At 47.7% G+C, this 23,480-nt stretch overlaps 1 protein-coding gene across 2 annotated transcripts in view; it reads left to right on the forward strand.

Moving 5' to 3' along the window:
• Pcsk6 (proprotein convertase subtilisin/kexin type 6) overlaps positions 1–23,480 on the forward strand; it is a 197,893-nt gene that overhangs the window by 98,229 nt on the left and 76,184 nt on the right. For both annotated transcript variants that reach the window (NM_001439914.1, NM_012999.3), the window contains 4 exon segments: positions 3,747–3,959; positions 7,531–7,631; positions 14,007–14,110; positions 15,538–15,655. In NM_001439914.1, coding sequence (NP_001426843.1) covers positions 3,747–3,959; positions 7,531–7,631; positions 14,007–14,110; positions 15,538–15,655 — 536 coding nt within the window.

Here is a 23,480-nt window from a genome sequence, read left to right on the forward strand (position 1 = left end):
CTCCCACTGTTAGATCACTCAGCTCTCAGACCCGATGACAAGGGAAGCATCCTAAACATGAAGCTGAGCCGCAGCTCCGAGGGGCTGACTTAAGGTGGAGGTCACGTTTCTCTGCACAAAAGGCATTGACGGGGATGGTGTTAATGCTGGACACCTGGCATTTCTATGGGACGCTTTTCTAAAGATGTGGCTCGGAGCTCTGCGTCCAAAAGAGGAGCGGCTTGTTTTCGAGGGGTCACCGCAGTGTGCCTAGCATATAGACACAGCTTACGCAAGATGGAGCTACAAAGAAGGGAAGTTTGCATTCTGAACCCGGGGCAGCAGGTTGTCAGGGCAACAGGGGTGTGTAAAGGGAGCTACTCGGGCCTCCTGGTTCTTGTCTTGCCTTCTTAAAATACAGAGGCCATTCAAATCTTAGTCATTCTGAAGTGAAGTATGTTATAGGCCTCTTAAATCACAGCTATCTAAAGATGCCAGGGAGAATGCTTCTGGAAGAACGGGATCACCTCCAACCAAAGCGCACGGCCCCATCTGTTACTCTTCCATGCCATCCCATTTGTGACCCGTTAGCTTTCTCTGTAAAATGTGGCTTTGTCTTCAGTAGGTGATGTGATGGGGTGGCAGGTGGCTTTAGAAGCCATTACTGGGCATAGGGATCTATTTAATGCCAGTCCTTATGAAGCCTCACTCCTCCCCTGAATTTTCTCTCAGATAGGGGATTAAACACTGTGATAAAGAACAGCTGGCCTTGTCCAGACAACCAGGGCTCAGCAGCCCTCAGGAGGCTGATCCCACAGTCTCTGCCCCCGGGGAGGATACCAGTGCAGTTTGATGGTGTTCAATTTGTGACTCTTCTGAACAGAAACTCAAGTCCATGGCTCAAGTCGGAACATCCCCTCCAGCGTCTGCAGATACAAGATGTAGAAAGTAAACCTGAGATCCCCCAGGGACAGCAAAGGCCTCTCTTATGGCCCAAACCTACCGATGCTCCCTGCCTCCCTCCAAATTCTCTCTAGAAAACCACAGTAAGACGAGAAAGAGGCCATTGATACTGTGGTGCCTTTGGGAAGCTAAATAAATGGTGAGGCCGTAGCTGCCCTCTGTCAGATGGAAAGGCTAGGATAAGCAGTGAGGTATGGGCTGAGAGTTCTTTTTTTTTTTTTTTTGGTTCTTTTTTTCGGAGCTGGGGACCGAACCCAGGGCCTTGCGCTTCCTAGGTAAGCACTCTACCACTGAGCTAAATCCCCAGCCCCGGGCTGAGAGTTCTTAGACATGCAGATTGCAGGCCTATCAGGTGCTGCTGGGAGGTGGAGGCAGGAAACTGGAGGAGGCGGGGCCTACTGGGAGCACTACTAGTCAGTGCCACCACACCTTGAATTGTGGGACTGAGCCCTGAATCTGCATGTGGTAAATAGACTTCCTCTTCCATGAGCCTCTACTGTGATGTGTCACCAAAGGCCAAATCAATGGGTACTGCCAGTCATGGGTTAAAACCTACAAAACTATGAGCCAGATAAACTTAACTCATTCCTCCCTCCCTCCCTCCCTCCCTCCCTCCCTCCCTTCCTCCCTTCCTCCCTTCCTTCCTTCCTTCCATTGTAACTTGATTTACCTCATGTGTTTGTTATAGTGATAGACAGTTAACTGACAGACCACCCACCTGCTAGGCCCAAAGACATTTGCTAACATTTCTTTTGTGGTTCAGTGCCCAGACATTGAGTCTGGAGCACTGTTTTAAGCTCTTCTGTGTATTTTCCGGATAATATGATCATTGAACTTTGTGAAATAACATTTTATAAACTGGTTTGTGTTGGGTACAGGGTGGAGGGGGGGACATTATCTTGTGGATGATTCTTCTAAGAAATAGATAGACTCTGATGGGCTAAATGACTTTTTTTTTCTTTTCTTTTTTTCGGAGCTGGGGACCGAACCCAGGGCCTTGTACTTGCTAGGCAAGCGCTCTACCACTGAGCTAAATCCCCAACCTGCTAAAGACTTTTTATTTGGATTTCAGTCACTTTCAACTGCCTCTGATTAATCTTTTCCAACAGGTAGTTATAGACTTGCTTTGCTCCATGCTGAGGACATCCTCTGAGAATGCCATCATTAGGTCATTGCATCATGGTGTAACCTCACGAGAGAGTACTTACACAAACTCTGAGAGCACAAAAGCCCTCCCCACACCTAGCTTCTCAGCACCTGTGTGATCCACTGTCGTGACACGGGGCATGACCTAATTCAGACACACCTGCTTTCTTGTTTTGTGCCTTTCTTTTAAAAGTTAATCTATTTTTTTTTTTTTAGAATTTCTTCTTTTAAGACTGTGTGTGTGTGTGTGTATTAATGTTTTTCCTCCATGCATGTATACACACCACATGCCTGCCTGGTACCTGTAGAAGTCAGGAGGGCATCAGATCCACTGGAACAAGAGTTATAGATGATTGTGAGTCACCCAGTGGGTGCTGGGAATTGAACCTAGGTCCTCTGTAAGAACAACCAGTGCTGTAGACTGAGCTATTTCTCCAGGCCCAGAAGTTAACCTTTGTCATGGTCTAGGTAACCTTTGTGGTAAGCGCTAGGGCATTCAGACAGGCCCGTTTGTGGAGATGCACAAAGCAGAGCAAATGAGCATCAGGAACCTTCCTGTGAGTGTTTCTGGGAGTCTTAGCCTAGAGCTGGTCTCTTTAGGATGCTACAGAGAGTGTCCTGGGGCTTCCAGAGCAGGTGGTCCAACTTCCCCAAGGGAAGGCCTGGACTCAGAACGGATAGATGGATTGGGTCATAGAGTCTGCTTGAACGATGTCTTTAAACTGAGCCGTGCTGAGATACAGTGTCAGTCCCCTCCCTATGTTAAGAGCCCGGACGGTCTAATTTTTGCTGTGTGCCATCCTGGGGTCCAGCTGTTAGGACTGACTTAATCTAGTCTTCCATGAGCTAATCATTAACTAGTATTTGTGGCTGGGGTGGCATGAAGTTCGGTCAGAAACTGCTGATTCCATGGGTGTAGTATAGAACAGAGCTGCAGGAAGCTGTCTGATCTGCCACTGTCATGAGACTTCTCTGGTTCGTGTTCCTGATGAACAAGTGAAGTCACCAACCTGGGTTGGCACTGCTGACATCTGACTGGACTGCTTTAGCATTCATCCACTTATCCAGGGTAGCACCTCAGGGAACTCTAGTGGGACATCTATGGGCAAACAGTGTTCTAGAACAGGATCGTGTTTATCTATTCAGTCTCATCCAGAAGGCACAATCTCTCCCCTCCCCCTTCACCCTTCTTTGAAAGTGAGCTGGCCCTGCAAGACGCTGATCTCCGAAACTGTTTCAGAAAATCAGCGCACTTCTCTCTCAAAACCAGCTCCTTTGACCCATAAAACTTAAACAGTTCCAAATTCTGCCATAGTGTGTTTCTAACCTTGGTCTTACTCTGAGTCCCCTTGGTCATCAGCTATCGTAATGGGAATTAGAGACTTTTGCTCTAGGGTCTAGATTGTCCTGTGAAGGTCAGAGGGATCTTTTGGCCCATCCTTGCCAGGATCATGAGCATCTGTGGTCCCAGCGCTGTTAACACAGGCACAACAGCTCCACTTAAAGCCAACAGAACCCTTGGGCAGGACCCACAGAGTCTCAGGGCAGCCTTCACAGCCCTGTGGAGGGACCGGCTGAGGGTGGAATTGCAGACTGGTGTGAGATGCTTCCAAGGTGTCCTACTACAGTTGCTAACATCTGCTCTTGCTTCCATGTAGGGCCGCCAAGGTCTGGGCTCCATTTTTGTCTGGGCCTCTGGGAATGGTGGGAGAGAAGGGGACCACTGCTCCTGTGATGGCTACACCAACAGCATCTACACCATCTCTGTGAGCAGCACCACTGAGAACGGCCACAAACCCTGGTACCTGGAGGAATGTGCTTCCACCTTGGCTACCACCTACAGCAGCGGGGCCTTCTATGAACGGAAGATCGTAAGTTCTCGTGTGAGGTCTAAGGCTTCCTCTTCCCAAAAGCCGGTTTGGCCAAGACCAGATTCTGTTGGATCTCAGGTCCCAGCCTATCCCTCTATGATGGACGTCAACCCCAGTGCCTTGGCAGCCCGCCTCAGGCTTTACTATTTTATAAGATGTCTGACTCATCTGTGCCCAGAAATGACAATTAAACCCTCCCTGACTTTAGAGACCTAAAAATGTCATTTAAGAATGGGGTTCATCTTCATCCTGTCTCCTTTTAGCTCTCTGGAGTTCTGTGGTCACATCCCAGAGTCCAGTTGACCAGTCTTACTCTGATGCACATGAAAGAAAGCTTTGGTTTTACGCCGAAGCATTCTGGAAAGCCGAGCATTCTAGGCTTCTCCTCTGCCAGGGGACATGCCCTACACTCTTGGAAGCAAAGCCACAGGGTTTGGCCAGCTCTGTTCACTGCAGTGAGCAGTTTTTCTCTTATTCTCCTTTGTGGTGGTTAAACCCATGGTGGGTAGGAACTCCACCATTGAACCACTGATTTATCTTTCAAATGGTAACTGTTTTAGTATCTGACTGGGATTTATGCTTCTTCCTTCTAGACATACTTTCCTATGTTTAAAAAAACTGGGGGAGGGAGGGAGGTTTCTAGTTTAAATTAATGTAGAATTCACATGCATAGTCATTAGGCTAGCGTGTAGATGTTTTTAACATAAGCCTGTGGAGCTGACCAGGCGTGGTTTCGTTTTAACACTCACCAGCATCCTTTCATTTCTCTTGCTGCTTAGACACGTCTTTAGAAATTATTTTCAATTTTATTTTTACATTTTTTTCCTGGGGAGCACACAGGCTTCCTGTACCCCCTACTTGCTATGCACACATCGAAGGTCAGCTGCACCATCCTGTTGAAGACCTGGCAGTGGCCCAGGCTGGTTCACAAAGGTGTTAATTTGAGTGTTTTTTCCCCATCCTGCAGGGTCACCCAGCCCTGGGGTGGGCAGCTGAGACTCTGTACCATGTCCCGTTCATTTCCTCCTCTTTTGAGCATGGGCTTGTTGAAGCTTTGTTAAACAGATGCTTAGGCTAAAACCCAACAAAGGCCTACTGGCTAAATGGATACAAGCGGAAGTAGGCACAGCTGGACACGGTGTACTGGGGACTGTGTCCTCAGCTGCATTCTCTGTGATGGTGCTCAGCTCTGGAAATGGGCCGGTGGCTTTATTTTACTTACCTGTTATGCTTCAATGTACGCACATCAGAAATACTTTAATCCCACCCACCCCCTCCGACCGCCCCCCCCCCATTTTTTAAAAGATGATCCCATGGAGTCCAGACTGGATTTGAACTTACTAACTGTATAGTAGAGGCTTTCCTTGAACTCCCCCGCTTCTTCCTGCCTTCACCTCCCAAATCTGTCATTAGAGTCATGCACCACCACATCTTGCTTTAATTCCTTCTTTTAAAAAAAGAAAATCCCTCCTCTGAGTAATATTTATGGATAGGGAAGACATAGAAGACGGGGAAGACAAGCTTGAGTGTCAGAGCTGCCGTCCTGGGAATCTGCCCTGAGTGTGATGACTATTTTCGTCTGATTACTGAAGCCTAATTTTCGCTTGAGGCCCCAGAGATGTTCTGCAAGGGGCTGAGCAAGCACACGAGAAGTGGGTGCATCTAGTCAAGTTCGGTGAGCTCTAATGTCAGTCAAAGCCCAGCCCCTTGAGTGTTTCTTCCCTGCAGCATTCGCCTGAAATGAGTGACTCCTCAGGAAAAGGCATGGCTCCTGGTCAGAGATAACACCTTCACCTACAGCCTTGGGGTCTAGAAGCCTAGGGGTAACTATGAGCAGAGTTCCGGGCAGGACCCTGAGACTTGGGAGGACTCTGCCCGCCTTGATTCAGCTCCCTCACAGGGGTAGTCTCCATACCTTCCCTAAACACTTTCCTATGAAGCTGCAGAATCAGTCTTGGGCCTTGCCGTGATACAACAGGAGTGCTGGGGAGACTGAAGTCCCTCCCAGGCTGCCTTTCTCCTTCCCTTGAGGTGGTTCAGTCCCACTGTGTACAGTGAGGAAACTGGTTTCTGTAAAAATACCAGTCAGATCTTCCCATAAATGTATGGCTCAGACTAGATACCCCTCTCCTGCCTAAGTACGGCATAACAGAAACACTCTCTGTGTGGAAGGATCTCACTGTTACTACTGGAGGAATTCATCCTCAAGGGACCCATAAAATGGTTACAGGAGCTTCCCAGCAGGCGAGTGGGTGACCTAACTTACTGTTGCTGCCCCTAAGAGGTCACCAGGAACTTAGTATCCTAAGGCTGTACAAACAGACATCTCCCCAGCTTGTGGTTCAGAAACCCAGCAGCTTCTCTTGGCTCTGAGCTCCAGATGTACAGGCTGAGGGAAAGGTGTCAGGAGGGCCCTCTGGCATTCTGGCAGCTCTGGGGAGGTCCATGCTTATGTAAACTAAACACGATTCAGCTCCTGACCATGCAGGACTCAGGTCCCAATTCTCTTGTGTTGGATGAAGAGAGCATTCTTGTTTTTAGAGCCTCTCTCCCTGCATCCTTGGTCTGGGTCTCCCCAGTTCCTTAAAGCCAGCCATGATAGCTGAAGTCTTCACATGCCTCGCCTCTCCAGCAGATTTTTCTGCTTTCCCCTTTGACCTTTAAAGCCTTCTGATTCTCTCAAGCCCAGCTGGATAATCCAGAATAATCTTTCTGATTTAAGGTTAGCAACCTTGACTCCATGTATAGATTACCTAGAATTAAAACCAGGAGCAAAAGTCACAGGGACCATGGTCCCACCCAACACAACTGAACCCATGTGTTGATCCCATGACCTCTGCCCACTTCGACCTCCCAGGGGAGGTACAAGTCAGGTTGAGCCATTACAAGGTCCTGAGGCAGCGTCCAATCCTCCCGGAGCCATCACTCAGATAAAGATAGGCAGAGTCCCAGCCTTGCTTCCCCAAAAGACCAGCGGCCTGATGCACAGCTCAGGGGGTCATGTGCTGGCCAGAGCACTTCAGATTACCCCAGGAGGGTTGTCTGTCTCCAGTCCCGATCCTTACCTTCCAGCTAAAAGTAGAAACGCCATCTGGACTCCTGAGCAGTCTGTGACACAGGTTTTCAGCTCCCCTGAGGTCTTGGGTCACTGAGCTTGCTCTTTGTGTGGGATCAGATTTCATGCATTTCAGTGGCAAGATCACGATGCCATGCAGGAAGAAGGGCCGGCAGAGGGCCTTGCCCATTCGTCTGCACAGGCTTCAGTGGTCTTCAGGAGCCAGCTGAGCTGACCCCTTATAAAAAGCATACCCCGTGCTTCTAGATGCGTGTCTGCCCTGCTGTGCCTCTCTGTTCTCAGCCTGGGATTAGCCTGTTCTGGAGCATGGCTGCAGCTTTGCACCTAAGTGCAAAGCCTGGGGGAGCCAGACCACACGATTGTCTCATGGCTTTTCTGCCACTAGCACCCACAGTCATTCTCTCCCATTGGCAGCATGCCAGGGGCCTCAGTCCTCTCAGAGAGAACTGGCCTTTCCAGTCAGTGTCCTCCTTCATGTGTCTCTCTTCCATGCAGGTCACCACGGACCTGCGTCAGCGCTGCACCGACGGCCACACTGGGACATCTGTCTCAGCTCCCATGGTGGCTGGCATCATTGCCCTGGCTCTAGAAGCAAAGTAAGTTTCAACCTTCCTTCTTTTCCTTTGAAAAGCTGTCTCTACACTGGCGGCATGCAACTAACGTGAGACCTTGTAAATCCCTGGGTGTTCTAAATGACAACCTCAGCCACACGAAGCCCAGTTCCATTGCCGTGTACCCACAACCAACAATCACCAGAATTTTGTCACCTTCCCCAACTGAAGTTTTGTTACCATTAAACATTAGCTCTCTGTATTGGTCTGCTTTGGCTGCCATAGAAGTTGTTTATACACTAGGAATGTGTGACTTCAAAGTATCTCCTTGGCTTGCAGTTGGCCACCTTGAATTGAAACATGCTGATAACCTCTTTTTGTAAGCTCTATTTTGAAATACAAGTCACATTCTGAGGAACGGGGCTTACGGCTCACATGCTACAATCCAGAATCTAGCCCATAATACTATAAATAGTAGTATATTTCGGCCACTGACATCCACCATGCTGCTTCCTGTCTATGAACTTGATGACTCTTAAAAGTGCCTCATGTAACAAAACCATACACACCACACACCCCTAATCCTAAAACCCCAAATCCAAAATGATTCAAAATCTGAACGTTTCTTAGCGCTGACATGATGCCCAGAAAGTTTCAGGTCTGGAGTTTTCGATTTTGGATTTTCAGATTAAAGGCATTCGACTCATGAAGTCTATGCAGAAACTCAAAATGTGTTCAAAAATCTGTAATACCTTTTAGCACTTTGGATGAGGATGCCCTGCCTATTCTGTGCTTTGTGGTTGATATATTTCATTTAACCCGATGTCGTGGGTGTTTAAGTGTGTTGCGGTCCAAGTCTGAATTTCCTACCTTTTTAGGTCGTTTTTGAAGTGGTTTATTCTCTTCATAAAACTCATTGTCTGTTCCTCTTTGTTGGACCTCAGGAGAGCTCTCCATTCATAACCATGCACCCAAACTGTACTTGTGGGTCTGGGCTCTCCATTCATAACCATGCACCCAGACTGTGCCCTAGGCTGTCTTCTTTTCCCCCAATCTTGCTTTCTAAACTGACAGTGACAAGGGACCAATTTGCCTAAGTCTCATGAAACCTACAGTTATAAGTGTATGAATGAGTCAGACAGAAAAGGGTTAACTTCATGTATAAGTCACTTTTCATTAGTGTGACAAGGTGCTCACAGTTTGAAGGTGTAGAAGTCATGGAGGCCTGGGCTCTGTCTGTGGTGACTGTGGCCTCTGACACAGCCTTTTTTTTTTTTTTTTTTTTTTTTGTTCTTTTTTTTTTCGGAGCTGGGGACCGAACCCAGGGCCTTGCGCTTCCTAGGTAAGCGCTCTACCACTGAGCTAAATCCTCAGCCCCTCTGACACAGCTTTTCACTTCTTCACAGATTAAGGAATACTTTTAGACCAGGCCTAAGTCATAACCTTTAAGATCTAAACCAACAACCTCCAGTGAACCTCTTTCTTGCTGGCAGGCTTACTCTGTGAGTGGTTCCACTCAAAAATCAATGCCATAAGCCAGAGACCAAGTATTCAAACTTGTAAGCCTGTGGGTGACGTTCCCCACCCAAATAAAAACACCTTGTGTGCAATTGTGGAGTCAGAAACAGTTTAGACATCAACCGTCACTTAGCAACCCAACATTTGCAGTGATCCTTTGTTCTGGATGAGTTTTTAAGAGATTCAGAGAGAATATTTGAGATGTGTAAATCCTTGTAATTATGCGTGCCTGCATGCTGATTTCCACTCAGCTAAAGACCAAAATACTCAAATGCTACCAATTTAGCAAAAACAGCTAAATATTTTCAATTTCCAGCCACCCCCACCTCCCAAATGTTAGCTTCTGTATCCTGGGGCTCTGCAATAATTAGTTACTTGTGTGGAAAGTTGTATTCTCATACTTAGCAATTCATCACTCTCTATTTTCCTCCATTCCTTATTGAAAACATGCAAGGAATTTTGTTAGTCAGACCTAAATAGAAAACACACCCAGCTTCATGACCAGTTTGCCCCAGGAAACTTGCCCGTGGACCAGTAGAAACTAACGACAGGTTGGAGATTTGCAGGTATAATTCAAGCAAACCTCACTTAAGGGAGAATTTACTGAGAAATTTCTGGAGTTAGTATTGGTCTATGGGTGGAGCAAATGGTGCCTAGGGACTCAGGCTGAGTTTAGGACATCTTGGAGACCCCAGTGTCCAGCAGGTCCAGGCAGCACTGTCTCGTCATTGCTTTCTCCCATTCTCTCAGGGTCATAAATGATGGTCCTAGGGCAAGTGGTTCTCCTGTGGGCTGCCTGCCCTACAGGAGTCACACATCAGGTATTTACATTGTAATTCACAACAGTAGCAAAATTGCAGTTCTGAAGTAGCAATGAAATAACTTTACGGTTGGGGTCGCCATAACATGAGGCGCTTGTGTTGAGTGAGGGTCACAGCCTTAGGAAGGTTGAGAAGCACTGACCCAGAGGAAGACATTACCAGGAGATGGGATCTGTGGACCACAGGGGATAAGAATGAGGCCAGCAGGCAGTCTAAGAATTCCCCCTAGTTCAGTGCAGACTGCAGATATCCTATGGACCTTCTTGTTTGTTGTTGTCGTTGTCGTTGTCGTTGTTGTTGTTGTTGTTGTTGTTGTTGTTGTTGTTGTTGAAAAGTGTCTTTGGACTAGAGCTATAGAGTCCTTCTCTGGAATGAGTCAAACCCCAAGCTCAATCCCTGTACAGAAAGGAGGAAGGCGAAATCCACTTTAGACACTCAATATTTCTCAGACATCTCTCCTAGAGGAGGAAAAATTATTTCATCCTAATGAGACAGTTTCTAGCTTCTTCCTGGGAGTGGCCTGAGTGATCCATGGAAATGTTTTGCAACTCATGTGACCCAGAAGACCCCCAAGAATCATACACGTTGAGGGGTTCACCTGAGAAAAAACACACTGAGTGCCTAGGTCTTCAAGGATATCCACCCTTTAAAAGCCCCCACGTATCTGAAAGATGTCCTTTTGCAGAAGCAGCATGTGTCTTCATGCTGTTGACAGTGGACTTCATAAGTATGACTGGGCTAGCCAGGGAGGCTGGTGACAAGATTGGTGGCTCCAGAAAGCACGCCGAGGTTTTGCACACATACGTAACAATGCATGCAACAGTGCCGACCTTAGAGCTTCAGATATAGCGCCCCCAGGTGAGCAGAGTACCCACAGTGCTCTGTAGACCACATGCACAGAGCTCATGGTAGCACCAGCCACTCCTGGGGCATACGGCGAAGATCCTCACAATAAGGGAACAGTGCCTAAGCTAGAAGAGGAGGATGTACGGAGGAAAAGATATCCCTGAAGAAGTAAACAGTCATGGCATGGAAAGAAAATCAGCATAAAATAAATGTAAATAAGGGATGAAGGGAAAACTGGTTTCCCTATTATCTCTTGGACACAGCGTGCTCCCTATTTGGAGACTTGTACTCTCTGGGAGCTTGGTGCTAAACTTCCAGGATGACTGACTTCAACATCCTTGGATTGGCCTCACTGACACGCCCAAATAATTTACCACATCATACAGCCAACAAGGACCACAGCCACAGCGTTCAAAGGGTTCAAAGCCTGAACCCTTGATCATTCTGCCAGAGGATGTGGCCTGGGGCTCCTTGGGGCCTCAGAATCATTCTCCAAGCCTAAGGTCTCATGAGGGAATAGGCAGAGGATTAGGAGAAGACATTTGATCAGTCTATGGCCGGACAGGAACCTGGAAACTGGGTAGATGGATGTGGTTAGACAGCAGTGGGAGGGGGGCAGGCAAGATAACTAGAACATAGGAGAAGAACCCAGCGAGACTAGATATGGAACTGGTAAGAGTGTTCCTGAGGGAAAATGTGCCTAAGACTCACATATCAGCTATGCTCCTGGTAGGAAGTCCAGCAGCATGGGAGTTAATGGCGCAAAGATGACTGGAGCAGCCACTATGGAAAAAGAGTGCCAGCCACCCACCAGAGTAAACGCAGAATTGCCATGTGACATAGTGGGATACTTTTGAGTACATGCTCAGAAGAACAGAGTGAAGGGACCCCAGACAGACACCTACGCTCACAGCAGCAGCATTCACAGCAACTCAGGTGTCCGTGGGAGGTGACTGAATAAGCAAACCGTGGATGAGCAATCCATGAAGCAGAATATCACTCACCATCAAAGGGAGGAACTCACTGGGCAGTGGTGGCTCGTGCCTTTCATCCCAGCACTTTGGAGGTAGAGGCAGGCCTATCTCTGCGAGTTCGAGGCCAGCCTGGTCTACAGAGTAAATTCCAGGACAACCAAGGCTACACAAAGAAACCATGTCTGAAAAAAAAAAAAAAAAAAACCAACAACAGAGAGAGAGAGGGGTGGGGCAGGGGGTGGGGGGAACTAGTACAAGTTATAGTAGGGATGAACCTTGACAGCAACAATAGAGGCCTTTCTAATAGATCCTCGTAAAAGTCATGTTCATAGGACTAGAAAGCAGAGTGGTTGTGGGTGGTTGGAAGGGATAGGTAAAGTCTGCATGGAGAGTTGGTGTTTGATGGGGTTTCAGTTTGGGGAGATGAAAAGGTCTGGGGTGGTTTTAGATGATGTTTTAGTTAGAGTTTTATTGCTGTGAACAGACACGATGGCCAATGGAAGTTTTATAAAGGACGATATTTAATTGGGGCTGGCTTACAGGTTCGGAGGTTCAGTCCATTATCATCAAGGCGGGAGCATGGCAGCATCCAGGCAGGCAGGGTGCAGGGGGAGCTGAGTTCTACATCTTCATCCGAAGGAAGCCAGGAACAGACTGAGCATCCCCAGGCAGCAAGGAGGAGGGTCTCCAAGCCCACCCCCACAGTGACACTTCCTCCAACAAGGCCACACCTTCTAATAGTGCCACTCCCTGAGCCAAGCATATGCAAACCATCACAGATAGTGATGATGGTTGTCCAACCGTGTGAATGCACCTAATGCCCCTGAACTGTATTTAATGTTGAAAATGGTAAATTAAACTCTGTGGCTTGCATAGCACACACACTTGGGGCATTGGGAAATTACTGTGGGCCTAAGCAGGCATGGTCCTAAGGAAGTGGCCAGGGTCACGTGGACTTCCTCACACAAAGCCATTCTACTGGCAGCTGCTCCTCCAGGTGGCACTTGAGTCCCCCAGTCGTGGGGTTGCCTCTGCTTCAGGAGCACATGTGGCACAAACAAGCCTCCGTAACAGACAGATGTGGACAGAGAGTAAGCTCTGGGGACTGTCCTGAGGGCTGTCCTGGTCATTCTCTTTTCAACGGTGCTGAAAATATAGAACAGGAAGGAATCCTATTTTTTTCAGGGGGACACAAAGGATGCTCATCTGTCCTGGGCTAATATTCTGATCAGAAGATACTTTAGATACACACCCATTTAATGAAATGTTTACAAGTGTTTCCCAGCTCAACTGTGGGTAGAGCCGTGAACATGTAAGTCAGGCTTTTCACCCAGCTGTTAGTCTCACATTGCGAAAAACTACGTTCCTACTCGTGATGAATCTGATGTAGCTGCTGCATGAACTCTATTTAAAGCATCCCTTGCAGAAGGCTTCTGCCTTCAGATATCCAGATTCCATGACAACTAATGCAGATGAGAAGACAGGAATAGGGGTTTCGTTTTCTGTTTTTCTCTACTTGGTGATAGTGTGAAAAGCATTGTTTTCATCAAATCCCGGACTCTGTGGAGTGTAAAACAGTCCCTGAAAGACCCCGAGTGCTACCATACTAACACGTTTTATTCCTTAGGTATTGCACAGATAGTGTGGTGGTCTCTTACTATTTACTTTTGCTATTTCAATGTGGAAGTGACAATAAGAATAGCAAGGACCAAGCTTACCCCTCCCAGACAGTGTAATATGGGCTCCTTGCTGGGGGACGAGCAATTAGATGGGCAGAATGATGGAGCCTGATTTCAGGAGTGTTTGAAATCCAAGAAATACGGAACGTGGTGGACACTGGGGGCCATGTGTTCTTGGATGGCATGTTTCTATGTGCGCTGTAAATTTAGAATCCCTGCAGCCTGCAGCCCGGGTTGCCCTTAGAACAGAGCCCAGCTTTGGAGCCCTTGTGTGATGACAGAATTGCTCCATGCACTTGATAAGCATTTTGAGTGACATCGAAAGTTTTCTCTTCTCCGCTTCTAAAATGACTGTTACAAAACTCAGGCAGGCTCGGTGGTCAGACCGGGTTTCTCAGGGCTCTAGAGTTTTAGACCCTTTGAACTCTTTCAGCTAAGGGTTCAGTTGCTGGAAACCATTGTTGCAAAGCAAACTCTTGTTGAGATATGCAAACTGAGCCTTGGGCTGCCTCTCATACCTCCTTGGAATGTCCTGCCCAGTCAACACCAGTGACTTCAGTGGTCTCTGCTATGTCATTGCAGCAACCAGTTGACCTGGAGGGACGTGCAGCACCTGCTAGTAAAGACGTCACGGCCGGCTCATCTGAAGGCGAGTGACTGGAAAGTCAACGGAGCTGGGCATAAAGGTGCGGGTGCTCCTGGTGGGCTGGGAGAGGCTCTCTGGTGACCCTTGAGGAAGCCCAAGTAACAGTCACTGTTATCATAGACTCTGTGTTGCAGGAATTTAAACTGTTTTGCAATGATTTTAGGGCAGTTTTCCCAGAGCACACACTGGCATGAAGGGACAACCTCAGTGTCCCAGAGTCCTGGTCCCTAAATGCCAGGTCTGCCATTCCCATGGTTTGCTTAATAGTCTTGTTTCCATTTGCTAGCTGATTTCCGTTTTCCACAAAGAAATGTGACTGTGCCTGCAATGCTCGCACTTGGGACATTGCAGTGTGGGGGACCATGAGTTCAAAGACATTTGGTGCTCACCTTCACTTTTCCTACCTATGCAAACAAAGCCGTTGAGATGGCTGTGCAATTTCTTCATAATCTCCAAACCTGCTGCCAACCAGCCCCTTTGTGACAGGGCCTCCATCAGCTCAGTAGGGTGACATACCTCCATGATCAGGACATGATTTGGGGGTCTCTGAGGAGGAAGTTGGCAGGGAGTACTTGGGAAACATTTCTGTCCGCCATGATGTGTCAGAAAGAACATGTCCCCTTTTCTGAAGCTCAGGTCTCACTCTTATGCTGCCAAGCCTGATACCCCCGCTCTCTGTGCATTTAGGTCAACCACTGCCACTGTGAGTAGCGGGGGACACTCCTTTGAATAATGAGGTCACTGGCTGAGCCTCATCTCTCTTCCTTTGCAGCTGGTGGTGCACTGTAGCATTGCCCTCCATCTCCATCTTGGTCTAATTAAAAAGGAAAACAGATTACACTGGGTCTTGACCTTGCCCTGAAATTAAGCTTTGAAACCTCTCTTGCCCAAGTCAAATCCTAAACCAATCCAGCCCCACAAGCACCCCTGACTGTGTGCTGTCGTCTCGAGGACCCTGAGAGTCAGTAGCAGAAGGAAGTTATTTTAAAAACAACAGTTCTCCTTGCTTTAATTATATTTGTTGCACATCATAGTCCTGAATTTCTAAGGGTTGTTGTTGGAGATTATACCCAGGGCCTGTGCAAGCCAAACCCAGTACCAACACACGGGTCTCTCAAGCTTCCGGGTTTGTTTCTCTGATCTGGTCTAAGTTTCAGGGGCACGCATGGTGGCAGGTTCTCCTGTCATAAAGAAACCCAACCTAATCCTCCCAAAGGAAAGTTCTGGGCTCCCTCCCAGAGTGGGCCAGAGTGGGATACATGTCCCAGCCAGCCCTCAAAGGGGAATGAAACTCGACCTGTCATCAGCTCTCGGGGGGGGGGGGGGGGGGCGTGGTAGACCTATTGTCACCTTGGGGGGACCTTGAGGTGACAGCTGCTGTATACACCTGAGATCCTTAGAGTTGGGGAGCAGTACCCTCCCTGGGGGAGGCAGGAGAAGCTGGATCTGAAGGCCCTGTTTTTTCAGTTAGCCATCTCTATGGATTTGGCTTGGTGGATGCTGAAGCGCTCGTCCTAGAGGCAAGGAAGTGGACGGCAGTGCCATCCCAGCACATGTGCGTGGCCACCGCAGACAAAAGGCCCAGGTAAGGCTCTGCTCTGACACTAGTGACTTCCCATGAGACCTGGCTGTGAAGGAGGGTTAGTGGGGGTGGTTTGAACCTTCATCTCTATACACATAGGTAGAAAGGATCACTCGGGCGGTTTCCAGCTAGACGTGCCTGAGTTTTCTCTTGACATATTGTGCAGCTAGGAGAAGATGCCCTTCTAGATTGGCCATTTAGAGGCCTCCTGTCCTGTTGTAGCAGACTTTGCCAGTGCAGAGGGTCTGCTCCTCTGCATGAATCCCTCAGCCTTGTATTGGAAAGTGTCATCCATGGGTTTAGCATAGCCAACCAGACCAGAGATCTGCTTTGCCCACAGGGATACAAGAGTTCTCTACATTGCTCTTTTCCAGCCCCACAGACCTGAAGGCTTAAGCACTGGAACGCTTAAGCAGGCCCTGAGCAGGGGGCTGCAGGGCCCTGGCTTTACCTCCTTTCCTGTGCTACCCTTTGGAGGAAGGTTTCTAAACCAGTTACATGTGTTGGTTGAGACAAAATAACAACAAACAGACTGTGACATAAACCTGATGGGGAGAAGCCTACTCCGTTCAGAAGTCAAACTATTCCCGAACCGTGTCATTGCAGCTGTGCTTTCTAAGGATGTGAACATGATGTTTTGTTACCTTTGAAATGTATACTTGAATGAGACTTGATGGGGTAATCAGCAGGGCTGGAGATGTTGCCCTAGCTGAACACCTGCCTAGCCTGTGTAAAGCCCTTGGTTCCATGCCCAGCCTGAAAGAAATTAAAAACTGAAAGCCGGGGGCCAGGGATGGTTCAGTCAGTCAGTAAGACAGTTGAAGCTCTGCACCTGACTTGGGATAACCAGAACCCACATGAATCTTGTCAGCACAGCACACATCTATAGCCTTGGCACTGCGAGGGAGAGACAAAAGCATCCCCAGAAGCGGCTGGCCAGCTCGTCAAGGCAATCAGTGAGCTCTGAGTTTAATGAGAGACTCTGCTCAAAAGATGAGGGGTGAACAATAGTGGAAGATACCCTTGTCAACCGCTGACTGCCACGTGGAGATGTGGAGGGCAAGATACGTTGTTTTATCTATAAATGCAGACCACTTCTTCGAGCTCACCTCTTCCATGAACACGTACACCTCTTATATTAAGCTCTTTTGACACGAAATGTTGAGAGTTTTGTTTCTTGAGCATGCCTTGAAAACTCTGGAGGTTCAGAGAACATTTGCTGGATGAATAGCCACTGAATGACCTTTCAAAACATGATGTTTCCAGCTTGTGCCTAATTGGACCCACCACTACTGGGGCCATCACTCTAAGACCAGGTCTATCAGCCAGCAAGCCAGCAGGTCTCACTGTGGGCTTCTTCAGGCTTCATTTCCTCTCAGAAGCATTTGTGCTAAGCTCGAGAAGGATAAAGCTGTGGTGGGATAAAGGAGGCCTTTGCCCAGGCTGACTTCGTCTGCTGCCGGGAGCAGCCACTCAGGGGAGCCTGGCTCTTGCTGTCCTCCCTGACCTGCAGTGCCCACCTCCCTCCCACCGGCTCCCCAGCCAGGGCGGCTCCTGAATGAAGCATTCTTTTCCTGCCAGAAATCTGTTTAAGATGATCAAGTGGTGCCTAGGTGGCTAGTGGTTGTTTTTATTTTTATTTTATTTTGTTTTCTGAGTGAAAGCACACAGAGTCTAGACAGCATAGGTTGAGGGAACCTACCGTAACATACAGTATGACATTGTTCCTGTCCTTTGAGGAAAGTAAGGACCCTACAAACTCCAAAAGGGAACAAGAATCGGACTTCTGTTTCTAAAAGGAAAATCCTCTTTCCCCTCCGCTGTTTCTGACTCTGTCTGGAATTTTCAGCCAACCTCCTGTCTCAGACCGCCTGCCCACCCGACTCCAGCACTTGATTGTTCCTAAGGACATAAGGGCCTTCAGAGGGGACAGTATCACCTGGAGATAGCCCCTCTCTACCACTGTGTCACCTCCTACAGAGATATAGCTCTCCTGCAATCAGGCTACAGAAGAGGTGTTTGGGCATCTCTACCTGGGATGCTGATACCCGTCACACCTCCCACACTCACCTTTACCCTCCATCTCTTAGTGGCAAGCCGCCCATACCCAGCTTTCCTCAGCTGGGATCACCTGGCTTTAAATGGACAGGAAGTTTCCCATACAGATGCACGCTTTTATTGCCACTGCCAACGCCACCACTCGGACCCCATTGACTGCTCTTAGCCTCATTCTGAGTTCTGCTCTTGATAGAACCTAGGCTTTTAGGCTTTAAATATGGCCTCAGCCTGTGAGAGTGAGCTCTCTGAGAGAGAACGAGAGAGAGAGAGAGAGAGAGAGAGAGAGAGAGAGAGAGAGAGAGAGAGAGAACTGGAGAGAGAGAACTGGAGAGAGAGAACTGGAGAGAGAGAGAACTGGAGAAAGAGAGAGAGCGCTAGGGAGAGAGAGGGGGAGAAGAAGAAAAAGAAGGAGGAGGAGGAGGAGGAGGAGGAGGAGGAAGAGGAGGAGGAAAGGGCAAGAGAGCAAGAACATCTGTGTGTATGACTGAATTGAATGGGACATACTGACCTTCTTTTTTTCCTCTTGATGGAAGGAAGTGCTACCCCGCTGTGACCAAAGGTCAGAGCATTCTATGCACCAGACTTTAAGTTCAGCATCTGGAAGGCATTATGACTGTACCTACTATCTCTAGGGTAATGTCGTTAGAGTAGTTAGGGTGTTATTGGGGCGTTCATCCCTCTGTCCCAGTCCTGAGTGGGATACCTCCTTCTGAACAGGGTAGGTCCGGAGAACAGAGCCTCACTAACAAGTACAGTGACTGACAAGGACTCCCCTTGCTGCTGGGCCTTCCTCCTCACCCTGCCTTGCTTAGAAACTAGCATCGAGCCACTGTGCCCCAAGAGACCACATGGTACTGGCACTCAGTCACCCCTGGCACCCCTCTGTTGAACGACAGAGGCAGACAGCAAGGAGTGGGGAGGGCTAGAGCATGTGGCTCCACCTATGATGACTGTCACAACCGATGCAGGATCGCTCGCACGCACGCACGCACGCACACATGGATGTGCCCTCAGGAGAAGGCTAACGTTGGCTCTTTGTAATCTGGAGAAAAGGTTTCCCTGGTATAGAAAAGGACTAGCCAAGTGGGGCTCAGGGCGTTTCTAATCTGGACACTGAATGTCTAGAGACACTTGGCTTTAGGTAGACATTCCTTAGGGTAAGGTCAAGAACCCATTAGGAAAGAGGACCACTGCAAGAGTGTCTTAGGTGACAACTGAAGGAGCAGAGCCTCTGCTCTTACTGAACCTTACTGAGTAGACTCCATAGGCTGTTGTCCCCTACCCCGAAACCCCATGGGACTAGAACCAAAGCTTCCTCCATAGGGGGCATAGCACAAGGCTGCTGTGGACAGTTTTCAAACAGGCACTAACTCTAAATGAAAGGAGGGACAGTCATGTGACCCCAAGGACAGCAGAGGTTGCCTTATTAGGGTCCTGTGGGTATTAGTGTTCAGGATCACTGTTCCTGCAATAGCCAAGTACATGTAGGTTAAAGATATCTTTACCTGCTTTGGGTCACAAGTAACTTTAATCTATTTAGAGCCATGGTTCTCAACCTTCCTATTGCTACAACCCTTTGATACAGTTCCTCATGTTGTAGTGACCCCCAACCATAAGATTATTTTTTATTGCTACTTTGTAACTAATTTTGCTACTGTCATAAATCTTAATGTAAATGTATCCGCATTTTCAAATATCTATGTTTTCCAAGGGGTCATTCATCTCCAAAGGGGTTGAAACCCACAGGTTGACAACCTCTGATTTAGTGCCTTTCTTCCATGAAAGGTTGGTAAATGGGATCATAAGCTGTGACTTCTACCTGCACAGAATGGCTTTTGAATCTCTGAAGAGAAGGGCAAAGTGAATCCTTTCATAGCTTTTATTCAAGTGAGAAAAAAAAAAAAGCCAAACCTAGTCTAATTCCTTTGAATTATTAAAATCACAGTTGACCCATTGGGTTTCCTGGCCAGTACTTCCCTGCATTTTAAAAACTCCAGACTCTGTGAAGCAGTCTGTGACACCCATTGTAGTAGAAAATATTTTAAAAAAATACCTGGACTTGGGGTTTCTTCCCACCTTTGTCCGTCTATGTTTCTCTATAAAAGGCACACACAGCCTTTATATTTTAATACACCCTAAGCAGCACAGTAGCTGGGCAGCTGCCTACCCTCCATGCTGCTAGAATCTACCTCCTTATCCATAACCCAAGTTATTCCTTACTGTGGTCCATCTGGGCTGCTCTTAGCTCCAGCCAGGCAGCCCTCTGGGCCATGTTCTCTTGGCCTCTAGCCCATGGTGGCTCCCTTTCTCTCCTCCTCTTTCCCTAGCCCAGGGAGTCTAAACCCCACCTATGTCTCTTCTCCCCAGCTGTTGGCTGCTGGCATCTTTATTTACCAATCAGAATTAACTGGGGGCATGGTTCCTCAGTGTCTTACTTGTAGACTCTCTCAACAATTTTGGAGGATGCAAATTAGCATTAGAATACAAGCACCATTAGGCCAACCCACTACAATCCAGGGCTCCCAGCTTGATGGTGGAGAGACTATGAGAAGAAGAATCAGCTAAGTCAGCAGAAAGCAAGAGAATTTCAAGCTCCTTATTCTCTCCCCACTCTCCTTCCCCTCTCCTGCCTTTGTCCTATGAATATTGAGGATGGTCTATACAGTAGATGATCTACTCATCAATGCCTGTCTAGAATTGGCTCTAGGTTAATTGCATCCTATCTTTTCTCTGTTCCTTTATTTAGCCTCTAGCACCTTCACTCCTACCTGAGCCACTTGCCACACATCTATTTTCCTATACAACACATTGTAGCCTCTTGGGGTCCGAGAGCTTAGACAGCACCTCATCCAGTGCTTGGGATGTTTGAGGACAGCTGCAAAACTCCAACAAAAAAGCATAAAAATGCAAAGGGTACCACTATGGAGAGTGTGAAATGGGAGCCTGTTTACAGTCTGAGATCTGAAACAAGAAGCAGATCATGGCTTGGCCTGACCTCAGCTGGGACATGTGTGCATGTCGGGTGACTTCGCTACTCTATGTATGTTCACCAATGACCGCAAAGGTGAACTTCAGTATATAAATAACTTATAGTGAGCCAGCAAAAAAATGCAAACTCAGAATCCGAACAGTAAGAACTGACTGGGTTTGAATTTAATGTCTGCTTTAACTTTCTATCAGACTGAGTCTCAGGCTGTTTGTTAGCATGGGGCATAGAAGAAAAGGGCATGCTGCAAGTGTAAACATTGTGTATTCTATAGACCAATTAATTATGGGTAAATTAGTGTTGATGGGGTTTGTTTTTGTTGCTACATTTTATTTATAGCCTAAACATTATGCTACGGTTTAATAATCAAAAGTAATGTCATCTAGCTGGGCATGTAATCTCAATGCCCAGGAGGTAGAGGCAGGAAAATCGGAGTTCAAGGTCATCCTCATGTACATAGTTGGTTCAAGCTATGTACAGGTTGGTTCACATGACTCTGTCCCAACCTTTCCCCAGCCCCAAATATAAGCACACTCATGTGGTATATCATAGATCATTAACAAACTGGTCTTTACTTGAGATGATAGCATTAATTCTAGGATGCATTTTCCGACTGGGGTCTGCCTTCCCCTGCTCTTCCCAACTACTCATTTACTTGAGAACATTTATCTTTGAGTATTACTCTGTCGCAAGTGTCAGAAAACTAGGATATTCTTACATATTGGGGGGAACTAGGAGGCCACCATAGTAGTAGCATGGGTGGGTTTACTGGGCTGTTGTTAGGCTGGCTACACTGGTAGCCCTCTGCCTCCTCTCAGTGGGCTGGGAGCAGAGACTCAGATGTAAGGAGAGCATCTAGAGACGATAATGAGTCCTAAAGTGTGGCTTGGTGGAAGTGGATCTCTGTGTCCTTACAATCTCATCTAAATCCACAGTGCCCTTCACTTGAGCAGAGGCTGACCTTTGACTCATCCAGTCCCACTAGGACTCTTGGATGCCGACTCCACACAAGACAGCAGCTTTCGGATTTAACTGCAGAGAAGTGTTTGCAGTCAGGAACTTTAAGATCTTTCTAAACCAATTTTCCTGATTAAAGAACAGCGTACATACGACAAACAGTCCCTGTGAATTCTTAAACAGACAACAAACATGAATTTACAGCTGAGTTCTCTGCATTGTCTTTGCAATGGCTGCAGAATAGGGTATCCTTTTCAAGCACTCTTTCGCATTCTTCTTGGAGTTAAGTGGCTTTTGGCACTTGGCTTCATCATGCCTTCTTGGAGTTTCTGTTGAAAGCAAGGACATTTACAGCTTGGCTATTTTGACCATCTCAAAACCTCTTTCCTTTTGCTTTTCATTAAGAAACTTAAAAGTCCCTTATTTGTTTGCTTCAGCAGCAGAAGTGGAGGGAAAGTGCAGGATGTAGGGTAATATCTTGCCCTTGCAGTGAGGAGCGTCTAGGCTACCAGCCCTCCCCTCGAACTTGCAGGAATGAGGAACCCTGGTGGCTGAGTGATTTCCCAGTTCAAGAGATTTCACATAAAAACTAATTGTTACAGTTAGCTTTGTGCCCCAGGCAGCCTGGTTCCCAGCCCCAAAGAAGCTTAATATCATGGCTGTGAAAACCAAGACAGGAGACCTGTTAATTCCTGCGGGGGGCCGAACTGCCCACCGGCCCACAATCCTGGCAGTGCAGCAGACTGGCTCTCTGTGGGGGAGACCAGGCCAGAGTCCTCTCCCAGCAACTGAGGTCTCTTAGCAGGAGCCAGTCACACTGAGACAAGTGAAGTTAAGCGAAATGAGTTTTTCCTCTAGGTCTGGGTGCATTGAGCCCTAAACTGGACAGTCCTGAGGTACTGGCCAGGCCACAAAGGTTTGGCTGTCTTGTCTTCACCTGTTCGCTTAAGTCTTGTGTGCTTATCCATGGGTTCCAGGTTTCCCTAGTTGGAGTTTAGATCTAATTCTAGTGTGGTGATTGATTCTCTTGACACTTAGTAAAAGGCAGAGGGAGAAAACAGTTTAATCCTGGTTAGAACTTTGTTTGCCTTGATGCTGGTATTCTACCTGTGAAAGTGCTAGAAGATTAAAAGTGACCTCACTCCTGGGTCTTGGGGCATCACATTTCGAAACCCTGGGGCAGGGAATCAGTAACACTCCCCCCCTTTCCGCCCCCTCCCCCATCACTAAAGAGCTGTTTGTCCATCATGCTCAGTTTCTCTTTTGAGTATATAGTCAGGATACTATAGGTGAACACTTTACCTGAAAGGGTATGTGGGTCCTGTGGGCCCTGTGGGTTCTGTGGGTCCTGTGGACCTGGGCCTCTCTGGAACTTTCTGCCTTATTCTGGATCTGCCACAGTGGTGGGGCGTCTGACGAGTTAACCCAGACAGTAAAGCCCAGAGAAAGCAATGAAAGAAGCCAGCCTCTAAGTCAATTTATGGTACACGCAAAGCGTGTTTTTCAAATATTTACAGAGTCTCTGGGGCATTACATCACTATTTCTAGCTGTTTTGAATGTTTTCTTATGACTCAGGCCCACTAGAGCCCAGAGAATCCATTCCTAAGAGACTCCAAGCACATGTTTGTTCCGGGCCTCTCTAGAGGGAAGCCCTGCACAGAGGGAAAAGCATTCCCAGTTCAGGCCATGTGGCAGGGAATTACTAATGTGCTGCTGGGTGGCAATCAGGTTTCCACCGAAGAATGCCATCTTTATTCAGTTTACAAATTGGTGGGAAGGGGCTAAGCTTTTAGAGATGTGAACTCTCAAAGCAGCCTGTAGAAACG

This window comes from Rattus norvegicus, chromosome 1 (assembly GCF_021556685.1).
Source record: "Rattus norvegicus strain SHRSP/BbbUtx chromosome 1, alternate assembly SHRSP_T2T, whole genome shotgun sequence".
In the NCBI taxonomy this organism is placed as follows: domain Eukaryota; kingdom Metazoa; phylum Chordata; class Mammalia; order Rodentia; family Muridae; genus Rattus; species Rattus norvegicus.